Consider the following 16,935-nt stretch of genomic DNA (forward strand, 5'->3'; position numbering starts at 1 on the left):
TGGAGCTCAGTTTCTTAATTGCTTCTTTAGACTTATCCAAAGAGAAAATTGGATTTCTGGAGATTTTCTACTGTGCAGAGCAATCCTGCTAAAGCTGTTTAGGTAGCCACTCTTATTGCCAGCTTTTCACTCTCAGGAGGATAAGCTACTACCAAAGCTAACTTCAAGAAGCACCTTAACCTCTCTGGCAAAAGGTTCTGTCCCCACTTAGCTGAAATATTCCAGGGCCCTAAGGAAATTCCGGAAGCATTTACTTTGTGTCCCCAAAATTGCTCAGATTCTGTGAAACCAACTCGGGAGTTCATTTGCTCTCCGCCATCAGTTTCTATGACATCACCCTAATTTTTTGCTAAATTGAGTTTGATTTCCTTGAATCAAGAAATTTCCCAGCTCTGTGTATCTGTATAAATAGCCCTCAAAGCTCAAGAGTCTGAGAGCTAAAAGCACTAACTAATGATAACAACCGCAAATGCCCTGGGCAGAATATAAAATGCCACATACTGCTGAGTGCCCCTGATCATAGTCGAAAACTTTCATTTTCTTCCTATAACATTATAATAATAAAAGGTCGGGTGAGGCCTTTGTCTGCCTGGTAAAACAGGGTAATCAAACCGTTTAAACACCAGCCGGGCCTACCACCCAAATAGATTCTGTTCTCGCTGTCTTACCCCTTTCGGAAATATTATCTGAGTTATAATATGTTACTGCAAAACATTGTGTGCTAATGGGCTTCTTTCTGCTGATTAACAGGTTTTGGATTCAGGGAGACTGAAAGAATATGATGAGCCATATGTTTTGCTACAAAATAGAGACGGCCTATTTTACAAGATGGTGCAACAACTGGGCAAGGCCGAGGCCGCTGCCGTCACTGAAACAGCAAAACAGGTGAGCCCGCTGCAGGGAGTTGTAATTAAGGTTCGTCTCCAGGGTTCACTCCTCAGGATCTGGCACCAGGGGTCTGGTAACAAGCACTCTGTGCCCTTTTCAATTATAAGCCTCCAGAGACAAAGCTTCGTGACTGCACCTTAAGAGTACATTGCAGGGGGAGGACACGTCTGCTGAGAATCTGCAGAACTGGTGGGGGCAGGATGCAGGACGTGTGTGCGCGCCCACGTGCGCACGAGAGAGAGATTTCGGATTGGAGCTTCCACATGTTTGGCCTCCGGGGTCAGATCTCACAGCACAGAACGCTCGTTTTGAGGACCCTTCACATTCTTACAATTGGTGCTTAGCACATTTATGATGCAAATGCTGTCGGGGAACATGCAGGAGGTTTGAGAGTTTGAGAAGAAGAATTGGAGTGGAATATTATGAATTGGGTCTAGAATGATCTACCAGGGAAAGGTGTAGGTCTCTTCTGGCTTCTAACTGTAAAGAAAACTCCTACGTGATACCGTCACTTTCTCCCTAATTCTTCGTTGTTTAGAATTAGGTCTGGTTGCCTCCCTATGCTTCCTCTTCTTTCTAGCAGATGAACTTGTCATCAGGATAAATTAAGAATTCACAATAACCCTAACACTGTAGTCTGAATGGCGCTTGAAGGTTGACAAAGCGTTTTCACAGATGAGGTGTGTGGAAGCTCTAAGCACTGTACATGGTGTGAGAAAGTTGCTTGATGAGTAGCATTCAGGTCACGTGGTATCTGCCTAACAAAGGTGAGGTGGGAGTATCTCATAGTACAAATGTGGTAACTGAGGTCTGGTAAAGGACTTAGCCACTGTCATGCAGCCAGCTGTAATTCTCTCTGGAATAAGATAGGAGTGGGATTGATGGAAGGATAGAGGGCGAGAAGAAAGGTCTGCTCTTCTTGCCCTTTTTGATGGGTGGGTTGGGGTGGGCTGAGGCCTCGGGATGTATGTCGTGAGGCTTTCCGTCAAAACTTTACCTCCGGGTGTTAAATTATGGGTGCATTTTTCCTTCTTTATACTTTTCTGCATTTCCCAGATTTTCACTTGTAAGTTGAATAAAAGTACTCTTTCAGTATTTAAAATATCTCTTAAAGAAAACGTCCCATAACGTTACCAACAAGAGATAGAATTAGAAATTTGTATGCTCCCATTGTAAGACTTCAAAATAGTAAAATAGCTTATTTTTTAAAAAGAAGGGCAAAAATGGATAAAGCCGCAAGGAGAAATAGGAAAATCCACAATCAGTGGGAGGCATGAAAACAACTTTCTATCAGATTAATGGAGCAGGAAGAAAACTAGGTCAGGATACAGAAGATCTGAATAGTCAGTTAACCAATTGGACATCATAGGCATATACAGAATACTGTATTCAACAGTTGCCAGTTGCAGCACTTCCCTGGTGGTCCAGTGGGTAAGACTCTGCGTTCCCAATGCAGGGGCCCCGGGAACGGCCTGCAGGGGCCGACCAGGTTTGATCCCTGGTTGGGGAACTAGATCCCACACGCATGCTGCAACTAAGGAGTCCGAATGCCACAACTAAGAAGCCTAGGATGCCACAACTAAGAGTCTGCATGCCACAACGAAGATCCCATGTGCCACAACCTAAACAAGCAAACAAACAAACAAAACAAAACCAAAAAAACGGGAAAAGAAAACATGTCCCAGTATCTAAGTAATTCTATATGAAACATTTATCTGAAATGTGGCCTGAATTCTCTGTCATTGTTTTGTCTCATTCCTCCTCCTTAGAAATGAAGAGCAGTGCCTTCCACTGTTCATAATGTAGGAAATTGTGCTGGGTCACAGAGCTGGCTGAAGAGTTTAGGGATCAGGGAAGATTGTATTCTGAACTTTTCATAAGTACTTATATTGTATGTAAACAGAGAGAAGTTGCACTTGGAGCCCTATATTTTTTAATGCATGAAATTCACAGAGCGCGTTCATCCTCTAGAGTGTCTCCCAGTCAGAGCTTCCCTCCTAACATCCAGTAATTATTTGGGATTCCCTATATAACCTAAGTCACAGAACAGCCAGGAATCTCACAAACCCTTTTTTTCTTTGATCTTAGGCATTTCACATCAGACACATGTCCTCACGTATGAGTCAAAAGTCTCCACTTAGAAAATATGTAATGATTATATATTATCAAACATTGAGCAGTGAGAAATAGATCACAGCATTTAGGTAGGTACATAAGTTCAACACCTTCATTTTACAGGTAAGGAAGCTAAAGCCCCCCTTAGAAGGAAGTGTCCATATATATACAAGTAGTGATGATGCTACCGTGCAGCAGACACAGGATTAGAAATCTTTTCTTCCAGTAAATGTTTTAAATCAAGTGTAACATACATAGAAAAATAGACGTAGGTCATAGAATTAGATATCTTTTGATTCATGGTCCAGTAATCCTGCATGTACTTAAACAATATCAGTGGTAAGTTACATTTGTGTAGTTCTTTATAATTTATTTTACATACTTCTCACATGTATGATTGCACTTAATCCTCATCACGGTCCTTTTTTATCCCCCATCATGGATGAGGAGACTGGGTCCAGGGCTCACCTAAGGTCACAGAACTGGTCCAGGGAGCGCAGGGGGTGAATTGGTGGGTGAGGCTGAGTTCTGCCCTAGGTACTCTGCTCAGTGTCGAGCCTGAGAACGCTGCTCCTTTCATGTGGTAGCCAAGGCGGGGCCAGTCACCCAAGTTCACAAGGAGACAGAACATCACTCTTAGGTTTCAGTCCTGCCACTGGCTCAGATCACTTCTTCGGAAAGACATAACAAAATAACCTATCCTGATTCTCATCTCAGTTGAGTATCTTCTTGACGTTATTTCTACATATGCTTGATCCTCTTAGGAGAACAAGCTGTCAGGTTGTCAAATTTTTAAATGTGCAAGCATCAGATATTGTTCAGAGCTGTAACACCGGGAGGATTAGCCTAAGTCAACAAGCTTTTCACTCTTAACAGAACAGAATTCATTCATTTGAAAAGAAAACTCAACATCTGGGAAAACGTGCATCCAAGTCATGTTTTCTTTTTTTTCTTTCTTTTTTTTTTTTTTTTTTTTGCGGTACGCGGGCCTCTCACTGTTGTGGCCTCTCCCGTTGCGGAGCACAGGCTCCAGACGCTCAGGCTCAGCAGCCATGGCTCACGGGCCTAGCCACTCCGCGGCATGTGGGATCTTCCCGGGCCGGGGCACGAACCCGTGTCCCCTGCATCGACAGGGGGACTCCCAACCATTGCACCACCAGGGAAGCCCCAAGTCATGTTTTCTTGACTACGTAGTTGATTCTCTGGAAATGGTGTGCGCAAGCTGAGTCCCTGTCTGACTGACCCTTTTAGATGATCCGTGAAATAGAGAAAGTACCTTTCAGATACATAAAGCTGACGGGTACATTAGTTTGCTAGGGCTGCCATACAAAGTACCACAGAGTAGGCACCTTAACAGAAACTGATTTTCTCACAGCCCTGGAGACTGGAAGTCTGAGGTCAAGGTATAGGCAGGATTGATTTCCTCTGAGGCCTCTCTCCTTGGCTTGTAGATGCCATTTTTTTCTCTTTGAAAGAGAAAAAAGAAAGAAACATGATCTTTCGTCTGTTCGTGCCTGTGTCCTAATCACCTCTTCTTATAAGGACTCCAGTCATATTAGATTAGGGGCCACTTATATGACTTCATTTTAACTGAATCGCCTTTGTAAAGACCCTATCTCCAAATACAGTCACACTCTGAACAACTGGTGGGTTTAGGACTTGAACATATAAAATTGGAGGGGGCGCTTCCCTGGTGGCGCCGTGGTTAAGAATCCACCTGCCGATGCAGGGGACACATGTTCGAGCCCTGGTCCAGGAAGATCCCACATGCCACAGAGCAACTAAGCCCGTGTGCCACAACTGCTGAGCCCTCGTGCCGCAGCTACTGAAGCCGGAATGCCTAGGGCCCATGCTCTGCAACAAGAGAAGCCACCACAATGAGAAGCCCGTGCACCACAACTAAGAGTAGCCCCCACTCGCTGCAACTAGGGAAAGCCCGCGTGCAGCAACAAAGACCCAACACAGACCAAAAAAAAATAAATTGGAGGGGACACAATTCATCCCATAACAAAGGATAAATGCCTATCATTCATTTTCTTCTGTGATGAAGCAGACCTGATTGAGGCTTTTGTGAAGTTTCTTTGTTGCCAGTGTGTAACAGAGGTTTCATTTTATCTATTCGTTTTATCACTAGATACAACCCCAAAATTATGAAATCCTAATATCCTAGATCTAGGACCCTGGACTGGTTTGAATAGTGCAGGAGGCACTTAGCAACCTCGTGACCTCTTATGTTGCCCAAGGTCTTTGAGCCTCAGGGTCCTCACCTGTACGTAGTACAGGGATTACAGCACTGCCCAGCTCCTTCGCACTTATTACAAGAATCAGATGAGAGAGCGCTTTGTGAATATTGAGCATTCTATAAGATAAAAGTCGCATCATTTTTTTTTTCTGGATATAGATTCAACCCTTATCTCCCAATAAGAAAATGTACCCACAGTTCTTCTAAGTAGCATTAGAGACTCTAAATAATTAAATTTTATTTTTAATGATCAGTTCTTAAAGAAATGATGTGTCTAATGCTACAAAATTCAAAAACTTTACTTTTTTAGAATAGGTTTTAAAATTTTATAAATGAAATTTAAGTCACGTTACCATTCCTGTCATTACACAGCTCCTCCCCCGGGTTGGAGCTCCAGCACCATCTTTGACTATTCTTTTGACATGTCCTGTGCTTCAGTAATAATTTGTGCCGATGTGGCCTTCCTGTTTTTAAGCACAAACGATAGCTCTTCCTTATTTTTTTGTTGGATATTATATCTATGTGCATAGTTATCTCATTCTGTTTAATGGCTACATAGTATTTATGCTTTCTCCATTCCCTACTCCTCATTTTCCCTTCTAATTAATTGTTACAGTTTTATGTTTATTTCCCCACAGGAAGAGCTCTAGTCCACTTACTATTTGTATTCTTCTTTATAATTTATCACCTTCTATTATCTTTCTTTCTTTGGTTTATTTTATTGTTGCTTACTTCCTGAATGCATTTGTTTTTATTTTTTCTTATTTATTAATATAAATATTTCAAGGCTGTGAACTTTTCTCTGAATACTGTTTTAGATATATCCTACAGGTGCTGGTGTGTAGTGCTTTCATCATAGTTAGGTTTTTTGTATAGATTCTGTGAGTCTGGTTTTCTTTTCCTCTTTGGTCCACAAATTATTTGAGAAGGATATCTTGAAAACTTCCTGGGGGTTGGAGTATTTTCATGTTTATTTGTTTCTGTTTTCCTCATCAGTCTCAGTACCTTATGATCAAAAAATGTTGTTTGTCCTGTTTCCCCCAAGAAACAATATTTCTTAATACTTTTTTTGTGTTCTGGTAAATAGGCAATTTTTTAAATATGGGTATTTAAAAAGATGGGCTATCGTCTGTTTAAGTTATAGAGCTTCATTTGTAATTAGATCTATTTAATTACATTATTTCGTTCTTCTCTATCCTTATTTATTTTGGTCCATTTAATGTAACTTGGACTAGGTGAATTAGTCTCATGCTACCAAGTTTCACTTTGTACTTCCTGCTTTCTTTGGTTGTTATAATTTTGATGATATGATTTTTTTCAGTGCACAAATATATTCTTGACTTTTGTTATCAGTATGAATTATATTTTCTACTATTTTAAAGTGCCTTTCATTGATTCATTTAATGGTCTTGGCCCTAAATCCAATATGGTTCATAATTAAATTGAGTTCCCCTTTTCACGTTGTTTTCATTTGCCTGGTATGTCTTTGACTGTTTTTGTTTTTGTTTTGGCCATGCTGTGGGGCATGTGGGATCTTAGTTCCCTGACCAAGGGTTAAATCCACTCCCCCTGCAGTGGAAGCACAGAGTCTTAACCTCCTCTGGACCACTAGGGAAGTCCCAGTCTTTGATAGTCTTTTTTTTTTTAATATTTATTTATTTATTGGCTACATTGGGTGTTAGTTGTGGCATGCGGGATCTTTCACTGTAACACGTGAGCTCTTCGCTTCATAGTGGTGTGTGTGCAGGCTTCTCTCTAGCTGTGACGTGTGGGCTCCAGAGTGCATGGGCTCTGTAGTTGTGGTGCATGGGCTCTGTAGTTGTGGCGCACAGGCTTAGTTGTGTGACCAGGGATCGAACTGGTGTCCCCTGCATTGCAAGATGGATTCTCTACCACTGGACCACCAGGGGATTCCTCTGATTATCTTTTAATAGCAGATTACAGATACGTCTCTTGCAATGGCATGTAGTTAGATTTAGCTCTGAGGTTTAATCTTAGCACGTGAGGCACCCCCCCCCAAATATATGAGTTTAGGCCATTTACATTTATTGAGATTATAGTTACGTTTTATCTTAGTTCAGTCGTGTTATACTGTCAGTTTTTAGTGCTCTTTTTTTTAAAAAAATTTTTTAGCCTGTAATTTGTGTTTCTTTGCTCACTGTTTTATGTATGTTCCTTTCATTTCCTCTGAGAATACTTTATTTCTTATTTTTGGCTCCCCATTATGAACAATGATGTCATATCTTCCCTCTCCCCCTTCTCCCATCAGATTTTAATTGTTTTTCTTCTACTGTTTATCTTCATATCTTTAAAAATCCTTAAACCTCTATTATTTTACTTACTTGTATTAAATGATACTTTTTCCATCTCTTAGTTGGCTAAAATTTGTCCTCTGGTATTGTGTTTTTACACCTTAGGGGTTTGATTCACTAGTGGGGCTGAGAAATCCGTTTAATCAGTCATGACCAGCATGCTTTAAGAAATGAAATAGGAAAGAATGGAATAGAAGAAAAGGAGCAATGCATCTTTCATAGTAATAGTAAATATTTCATGAAACTCCTTTCAGGATACATAAATATAGATACAGATTGTGAATCTGTACTGAGACTCAAAGTAAAGTTAAGTGTATTTACTATTGTGGGTGGCAGTACAAATGAAAGGTTGAAAACAAATGTCTATACCATCATAAAGGAGGGTCATTGGAGTTAAGAATCCCCGACTTACTGTCTATAGAGTTGACCCTTGAACAACAGGGATTTGAATTGGAGGAGTCCACTTGTATGTTTTTTTTCCAGTAAATATGTACTATAATACTGCATGATCTGCAGTTGGTTGAATGCATGATGTGAAACTGTGAATATGAAGGAGCAACTGTAAAGTTATACTTGGATTTTCAACTATGTGGAGGGTCCCTAACCCCTACGTTGCTCAAGGGTCACCTATATGAAATATTTTTATGCTACATCACCAGTTTATATTTCTGGTTACAATATTCTTGGATCACACGTCCTTTCACTTATTGTGTTGTAATCTTTGCTATAAGGTCTTCCAGCATTGTTTATTCACGTGTAGGAGTCTAAGGCCACATTGGACATAACTTGATCTTTCCTGGATACTCAGAGGATTCTTTTTCTGTTTTGAAAGTCATTTGTTTTTCCTAGAACAGCACAGACTCTTGGTCACTAGCTTCTAGTCTTTTATTTTAGGGAGTTTATTTGAATTATACCTTTGAATTTGTTTTAGTTGATTGGATTCTCTTTACAAATATCTATAATGTATATACTGTCCTTTGTTTCATAAAGCTATTATTTCCTTAATCTTTTTTAAATTTTTATTAATTTATAATTATTAGACTTGCTTTCTCAGTTCTATCCACCATGTCTCATATTGTTTGTTCAGTAGTGACTGATCTTTGTGCAGCCTTCAGAACTGTCATTTCTTTGATGTTTTCATTTTTATCTTCCTTTTCACTTTGGCGTCTGTCAATTCATGTTTCATTTTTTGTTGCTGTGCCATGTTTTCCTGTACTCTCAGATCTCTGCCTCCACGGGTTGATTATTCTACTACATTTTCTTTAAATATGTAATATTATTTTTTTCATAATTTTCATCTGTTCGGTGATTACTTCTTTCATCCATCATGTGCTTATCCTGTTACTTTTCCTAATTTTTTGTTTGTGTGTTTTACAAATTCTGTATTACTTTTTTATTTATTATTATTCCTACTACTGGCTTTTTAATTTCGTTTTTTTAAGACCATATATTTGCTAGATAGTTGTGGCTAGCACATCATTTCAGCCTAAAGGGTATTCCCTCTGCTTAACATAGAAGCATTCCCCATGATCCAGAGAAAGAGAGTGAGTGAGTGAGTGAGTGTGAGAGAGAAATTGATAATACATATTCATTTAGCCTGTACTCCTCCCTAGCCTTCAGAGATGGGCAGTTACAATGCTGCTTGCATTTCAGAATCTCTCTTGTCCTAGGACCTTACCAGTGTTCATGCTTTAGGCAAAGATGGTGATTCTATAGGATTCCTCATGTACACCTTAGAATTTGCCAGTTAGTTGGAGAACTGTGCTCTCCCATGATTGCTGAGATCTGCTCTCTTTAGGTACTTTCTCTCTGTCTTGCTAGAGCCCATTGGATCCAGTTGCATAAGGCAGTCCTTCTAGATATTTTGTCAGTTGTGATTTCAAATGATTCCTGATTTCATCAAATATTGGGCTTGCTTGGTTTTTTTTGTTTTTGTTTTTGTTTTTGTGGTACATGGGCCTCTCACTGTTGTGGCCTCTCCCGTTGCAGAGCACAGGCTCCGGACGCGCAGGCTCAGCAGCCATGGCTCATGGGCCCAGCCCCTCTGCGGCATGTGGGATCTTCCCGGACCGGGGCACAAACCTGTGTCCCCTGCATCGGCAGGCGGACTCTCAACCACTGCGCCACCAGGGAAGCCCTGGGCTTACTTTTTAATCTCCCACTATCCTTGCTGTTGAGAGTGATTTCTGAGAGGATAAGGGGAGAAAAAAATCCAATATTCCGTTAAGTTAAAAGGAGAAATCGTCTCTAACTCTCCAGCACTCTTTAACTTTGATAATATATCTGTCAGTATGTCCACAAAGTTAGACCTGCTTTAAAGATGAGGAGTTTGAGGGTTACTGGGCTTGAACTAGGGCCGTGCAGTTCAGGGAGAATGAATGGACAGATTCTTGAACCATAATTCTACATATATTGAACCATTGGTTGCTGGCCTTTATCCGTGCAGGGGAGCATTTATTGCTCTGTTGCTTTTACTAAGATCTAATTCCATGACGGTGGCTTTGTTTACAAGTTGGAGTTTAAATACTAAATTTAGTTTCAACCTACATTGGAGGAACTATAATGAACTAAACCCAAAGAAGGACAGGAAAAGGCTCAAACCCAACACTCACTGGTCTTATGTTCTGCTTGGCCAGAATTTGAACTTTTTTGGCATTGTCTCTTTTAATCCTCATTAAAGCCATTCTGAGATGGTAGTATTATCCCTCAGATCGAGAAACTGAGGCAGAAGGGCCTAAGGAACGTCTCAAAATCACAGGTTAGAAACTGTTAGTAATCTTTTAACTATTTTCTGCCTCCCGGGTTACTATATTTACTGAATAAAATGTGTAGGAACTACGACCCTGCGCTTCTATAAAGATAAAAATCAAAAGACTCACAAAAGCGCCTTCTAGATGTTTTGTTTTCATCATTTAAGCTGGGTGATGCTGCTGCTTTCTGTGGACTTAAGGGACCACGTCTCTGAGCAGCATCATAATCACACCCAGCACTTAGCTCAGCGTGTTTTCAACCTGCAGTTTGTAGCCATCAATTAGTTCCTATGAGGTAAGTCATTGTCTCGTTTCACAAATGAGGCAGCTGGTGCAGAGAGAGCTTAAGTGATTTTTCCAAGGTCAGCAGTGGTCCCAGGAGAGAGAGGTGAGTTTGGGCCTCTCCATCCCAGGCTCAACCCATCCACAAGGACTATGCTAACAAGCGTTCAGTCATCTCAACTCCCTTCATAACCCGCCCCGTGAAAAAGATGGCTTCTCTCACTTGTGCTGTCAGCCAGAGTGTAGTCTACACCATGGCAACAGACGAGGAAAAGAAAGGTCAAATCAAGGATTTTATACATAGGAAGCTCATTTTCATTATTCAGTTCCAAGTATTTCAGACCATGAAATGAAGACCATTTTGGTTAAAAATTGCTAATAATAAAAAATTTTTAATAAAAAATTTCACTGAGAAAGGGGTATGGAGAAAGGAACCAGGTCGATGGGGGAGGGGTGGCTGTCAGGCAGTAGGAAATGAAATTAAGTCCCTTCTGTTCTTCTGGCTGTTTTTACTTTCACTAACAGAGTATATAAATACTAACCACACAAGTATGGCTATTTAAAAAAAAATTGAGGAGGGGGATGAAATGCAATTAGCCCCCCCAAAAGCTTTATTTTTAAATCCTTGCATTATAATGGAAATAGCCTCGAATTTCATCCAGTTGGATCCAAGCATTCTTGGAGAAATTCTTATTTTTCTCCTTTTAAGTGACATTTTAATATACAGCATTTCATATGTAGTGCTGTTTTGGGGGTAGCAAGTATGCAAGCAATAAGAGAAAAAGAAAGTACACATAATATGAAGGTGGGTGTCTCATAGCTTTTCCATTTCATGTGTGACGTCCACTGTCTCTCATGATAACTTTGTTGACAGCACCCACAAATGTACTTGGAGTCAGGTTTTGTAAAATAGATCTGAACTCATATGACTAAGCACCTCAGCACGTGACACGAGCCAGCCTCAGATGGATGGTACATTTTCTGTTTTAAAGACTCAAACAAAACTTTTCACATTCTTCTTTGGAGGAAGAAAAAATTACTTTTGAAGTCCTTTTTCACCCAAACACATTTAGAGATAAGAGCTCACAAGACTTGACATTATTTCATTTTGTTCGTGCATCTGTCAAGGAACTGAGATACGATACAGCTACTAAAAACCGATGATTGTGGAACAGACAATCTTGACAGCATTTCATTTCCATTGTGTTCTGATTATACATTTATCAGAAAACCTGTATCTCTTCCAGTTCAGCTAGAAATTGGTAGAATTCAAGAACTCAAAGGCCTGGCAAAGACCTGTCCTATTATTTGGTATCATCTTCCATTTTAGAGAAGTTGCTTGGTTGAGTCATTGTTAAAGCTTTTGATGCTCTTTTCATTCTTATATCCCACTATCCACAGATCACATTTCTATAGGCCCTATAACTGCTTTGCCGCACAAATTAAATGCCAGGATATTTCATACATATACGCCAGCGTTTCAATGCTTGTCATCAGAGTTTATAAAATACAGGGATTGCAACCTGATATTAACATCCATATCTATTGTGCTCATTTTGTGTGTGAAAATGAGAAACCCTCATGCAGACGCTAGGTTTCCCAGCCTCTTTGTCACCCTGTTTTTAATTTATCGCCAGGCTTTGAGTCAGTAAAATGATTTCGCTTATCAATTTAACGTAGTGATAAAGCATATCTGTGAATCAGAATGATCAGAACTCAAGTGGATCTACAGGTTGTTTGGCATTAGGCCCAGCCCCACTGAGGGTTTTAATGGGGCTACTTCCTCCACAGAATAAATACGTCCCTGGTTTTTTCAATTGTTCCTCCACTAGTGATGGGATTGCTTCACATGAAAAGTGGACATAGAAATGTGCTGCTTGGGGCTTCCCCGGCGGCGCAGTGGTTAAGAATCCGCCTGGCAATCCAGGGGACAGGGGTTCGAGCCCTGGTCCGGGAAGATCCCGCATGCCACGGAGCAACTAAGCCCGTGTGCCACAACTACTGAGCCTATGCTCTAGAGCCCACAAGCCACAACTACTGAGCCCAAGGCCACAACTACTGAAGCCTGTGCACCTAGAGCCTGTGCTCCACAACAAGAGAAGCCAACACAGTGAGAAGCCCGTGCACCGCAACACAGAGTAGCCCCCGCTCGCCACAACTAGAGAAAGTCCGCGCGTAGCAATGAAGACCCAGTGCAACCAAAAATAAATAAATTAAACAAATAAATTTAAAAAACAAGAAAAGAAATGCGTGCTTTAGGGAGGAGGACTTTAAAACTTTTAAACATGTTTTTATACCTGTCTTTTTTTTTTCAGGTGTACTTCAAAAGGAATTATCCAGAAATTACTCACAATGGGCATGTGGTTATGAACGCTTCCAATGGACAGCCCCCAGCCTTAACAATTTTTGAGACAGCACTGTGATTCTACCATGAGGTCAAGTCTATTCCAAAGACATTTTTCCAATAGTCTTTGCACTGTGTAAACTACACTTTACTTTTTTTTTTTACACCAGCAACAAATATTTACATACAAGTTGTTCGTCTATTTGGATTTTTTTCCTCCACTTCACCCAATGATTTCAAGCTCTAACAAAATGATTTATTATTGTTATTTATACGTTATAGTATTTTTTGTCTTATCTAAATCAGAGGTACAGGCCACCAATAAAAGCTGTTTACCAGGTTTTGTGCCTTAAAGAGACTCCAGAGCCAAAGCACATTTTCTAAGGTATAAGACAAAGTTGTCATAGATGTTTTTTACTGCCCCCAAATTACATATTACTTTCCAGTTATATCAGGGATTCTATTTACTTGAAGACTGTGGAAGTTATCATTTTGCCTTACCACTTTCTTTAACATAAGTAGGATCCACTATTCCCTGCCCAAAACCTCTGGCTAAACTAGTACAGAAAAAACTAATAGGAAAAACAAAAAATACACTTTAGTTTAAGTGGCATTATAGTAGGAGAGCCCCCCCCCCAAAAAAAGATAAATGATTAAAATACAGAAGGTCAGTATTTAATTATATTTTCTAAAAGAGATGGAAGAGAAAATGCTTTCAGAAAATAGGAGCCCTTCTAGGGGATTTGATAATGATAGACACGTGTTATCATTAATCGTCTTCTAGATTTCGTGGCTCCTACATGATATCTTGCAGTTTTAGACTCAGCTTGGTGATATTTTCAAAAAGGCCGTGCTGCTAACTGTAATTGACCCTCAATTGACCGTCAATTGACGGTTGACCCTCTGCTGACATAAGGCTTTTGCTTTGCCCGTCATTGAAATCCTTTCTAAATCACATTCATGGGCTCTCCTGACTTGGTGAGAAAAACAGAAAGATGTTGCATACATTGACTGTATTTATGCAGTATGTTCTCAGGATGCGTCAAGAAGGTTCACTTTCATGAGCCTGCCTAGGTTAGTTTACTTCTGACCACTAACTGTACTTTGTTTAGCTCTTTCTGATCAGTAGATCAACAAGCCACAGTACCTCCTAGGGCCTGCCGTACTTTGTTTGAACCATGGGTCCTTAGCTTTTCTTGATGGTGGTGGCTATGATATGGTATGTCCAAGTTACTAAAGGTTTTACTGTCCTGGTTTTACGTGTGCTCTCAGAATAAGGCATAACCGCCCTCAAATGGAATATATTTATATATATTATACACACACACACACACACGTATATGCCTTCTGATAGCCGGTTTTGGGATTCTGTAACAGAGAGAAACAGATGTCTCATAGAATTAAGCCTTAAAAACCACATACTCAGAAACCTACCAAAATACATTGAGTGCAGTTGGTATTTAGAAATAATATGGTTAATGTTTAGTCCAGTAAATTGTGTAATAGTCATGGTTCTTATTTCAGGAGACTGACGTGACAACAAGGATAATATTGAGGTTTGTTAAAACAGTGGAAATATTTGAAATGTATATGTGTTTATTTGGTCTTTAGAGGTTTATTTGGTCTTTAAAGGCAGTTAAATATGTTTCTATTTTATTTCTTTTTTAATGTCATTGTAGAGTTTTTTAATGAAACAAAATTCAATTGAAATAAATGTTTTCATCTCCAGAGATCTGTATTTTTATTTTTAGAGGTATAACTGACTCATGTCCTTGCTGTTGAAAGCCAATGAGGTTCCCTGAGATAATAAAATATCTATTATCACCTGGTTTCTTGGCTAAGTAGGTACACCAGATACTCTATGCAGAGAGGAGGGTGTCAGACGGATTTAAATAGTTGCTACTGAAGTAATCCCAGTTGTACCCCTTCCATAAAGTGAAAGTATTAACTTATGTCCCAAGCTTGAACCAAGTAGTCAATTGTTGAAGTTTTTGGGTTTTTTGTTTTTTGCCCTAAACTAACAAGAAACATCTGTTGCTGCTACATTTAAAACACCTGTAGGACGTGTATTGTCACAGTATGGTCACTAGGCTAGCAGTATCAGCATCACCTGGGAACTTGTTAAAAATGCACATTCTGTGTCTCACCCCATATCTACTGCATCAGAAACACTGGTGGTGGGGACCAGTAGTCTGTCTTAACAAGGCCGAAGGATGACTCTGATGCATTCTGAAGTCTGAGAACCAGTACCATAGAAAATAAAGAACTCCTAAAACTCATTAAGAAAAACACAGAGGGGCTTCCCTGGTGGCTCAGTGGTTGAGAGTCCGCCTGCCGATGCAGGGGACACGGGTTCCTGCCCCGGTCCGGGAGGATCCCACATGCCGTGGAGCGGCTGGGCCCGTGAGCCATGGCCACTGAGCCTGCACATCCGCAGCGGGAGGGGCCACAACAGTGAGAGGCCCGCGTAACACTAAAAAAGAAAGAAAGAAAGAAAAACACAGAAAGCCCAATTAGAGAAATGGACAAGAGGCTCAAATAGGCACTTCAGAAAAGAGAATATCCAAATGGCCAATAACTGGAAAAGTGCTCAGTCTCATTAGTTACCAAGGAAATGCAAATTAAAACCACAACGAGATACCGCTAAACACCGGGTAGAACAGCTAAAGTTAAAAAGGTTGAGACTAGGAACTGAGTGCTGATGGAGTAGTGGGAACTCTTGTGCACTACTCTGTGTGCGAAAAAAGTGTATATTGAAGAAAAGCCTTTGGAAAACAGTTGGACAGCATTTACTCAAAATGCACACCCTGTGATCTGTTCATCCTGCTCCGAACATATACATGTGCTCAAGGATGTTCCTAGAAACCTAATTCCTAGTGGCCGCAGACTGGACATAATCCAAGTGCACATCAACTGCAGAAGGAAAGGGGAGTGTGATCTAATAGAATATCCCCCAGCAATGAAAGCAGTTGAACATCAACAACACAGGTGCATCACAAACTTAAGCCTGACCCCAAAGAATATTTATGATTCCCCTTATACTAAGTTTGAACATAGTTACGATCAAGTCATAGAGTTCAGAGTCAGTACTTCACTTTGGGGAGTTAGAAGGTGTTGGTAATTGGGAGAAATAAAAGGGTAGCTTCTCAGGTGCTTACAATATTCTCTCATTGGGGGGCTTTGGGAAGGTTAGATGGGCATTCCTTGGGCTCTTCATTTATTTTCAGCACTTCTCTGTTGCACGTCATACTTCACAGTTGAGTTAACTAAAAAGAAACTTCACAGCCTCAGTTTTATTTTAGAATCTCATTCAAACGCAGTGGTCCAGTCATCTAAAGGAGAATAATCTGCATCTGGGAGTTATTTCTGCTGAGTTCTTAAAATATGAGGCTGTGCTAGGTCTTCTGGCCCATCACAAATGGCCTCATATGAAGCTCTTGGTACACGAGAGCTCAAGGTCTATATTTTCTTTAAACAATCAAAATAAATCCTACTTCCTCTCTCCAATTCTCTCCAAATGATTCTTTTTTTTTAACCACTTTATTGAAGTATGCTTGACGTTTCAAAAGCTGTACATATTTAATGTAAACAATTTGAAGTGTTGGAGATAAGTATACGCTCATGAAATCAACCCCACAATCTATGCCATGAACATATCCATCACCTCCAAAAGTTTCCTCCCACCCTCGCTTTTAATCTCCATTAGTAGGAAAGATACAAGCAAATCAATCTAATACTAACTGCTTTGGTAACACCGTAAATGTGTTTTGTGAAGAAACAACTGAAGTTAATTCCATAAGGCAGTGATTTAGGTAATTTTGACAATTTGGTGAGTTAACTGTTAATCAGCTGATTAACTTTGACCCTGTGTTAACTTTGACCCTGTTAATCAGCCAATTAACTTTGTTAATCAGCCGGTTAACTTTGACCCTATGTAAATTGATGAAAATCTGGGGTTTTCTTTCAGATAGTTTGACTGGAGATATTAGAAGCCCCTCTTCT

At 40.1% G+C, this 16,935-nt stretch overlaps 1 protein-coding gene across 4 annotated transcripts in view; it reads left to right on the forward strand.

Moving 5' to 3' along the window:
* ABCC4 (ATP binding cassette subfamily C member 4 (PEL blood group)) overlaps positions 1 to 14,661 on the forward strand; it is a 213,621-nt gene extending 198,960 nt beyond the window's left edge. For all 4 annotated transcript variants that reach the window (XM_067713899.1, XM_067713900.1, XM_067713898.1 and 1 more), the window contains 2 exons: positions 751 to 885; positions 12,905 to 14,661. In XM_067713899.1, coding sequence (XP_067570000.1) covers positions 751 to 885; positions 12,905 to 13,012 — 243 coding nt within the window. In that variant the 3' untranslated portion in view covers positions 13,013 to 14,661. The remainder of the gene's footprint in view (positions 1 to 750; positions 886 to 12,904) is intronic.
* The last annotated feature ends 2,274 nt before the right edge of the window (positions 14,662 to 16,935 follow it).

This window comes from Pseudorca crassidens, chromosome 18 (genome assembly GCF_039906515.1).
Source record: "Pseudorca crassidens isolate mPseCra1 chromosome 18, mPseCra1.hap1, whole genome shotgun sequence".
NCBI lineage: Eukaryota > Metazoa > Chordata > Mammalia > Artiodactyla > Delphinidae > Pseudorca > Pseudorca crassidens.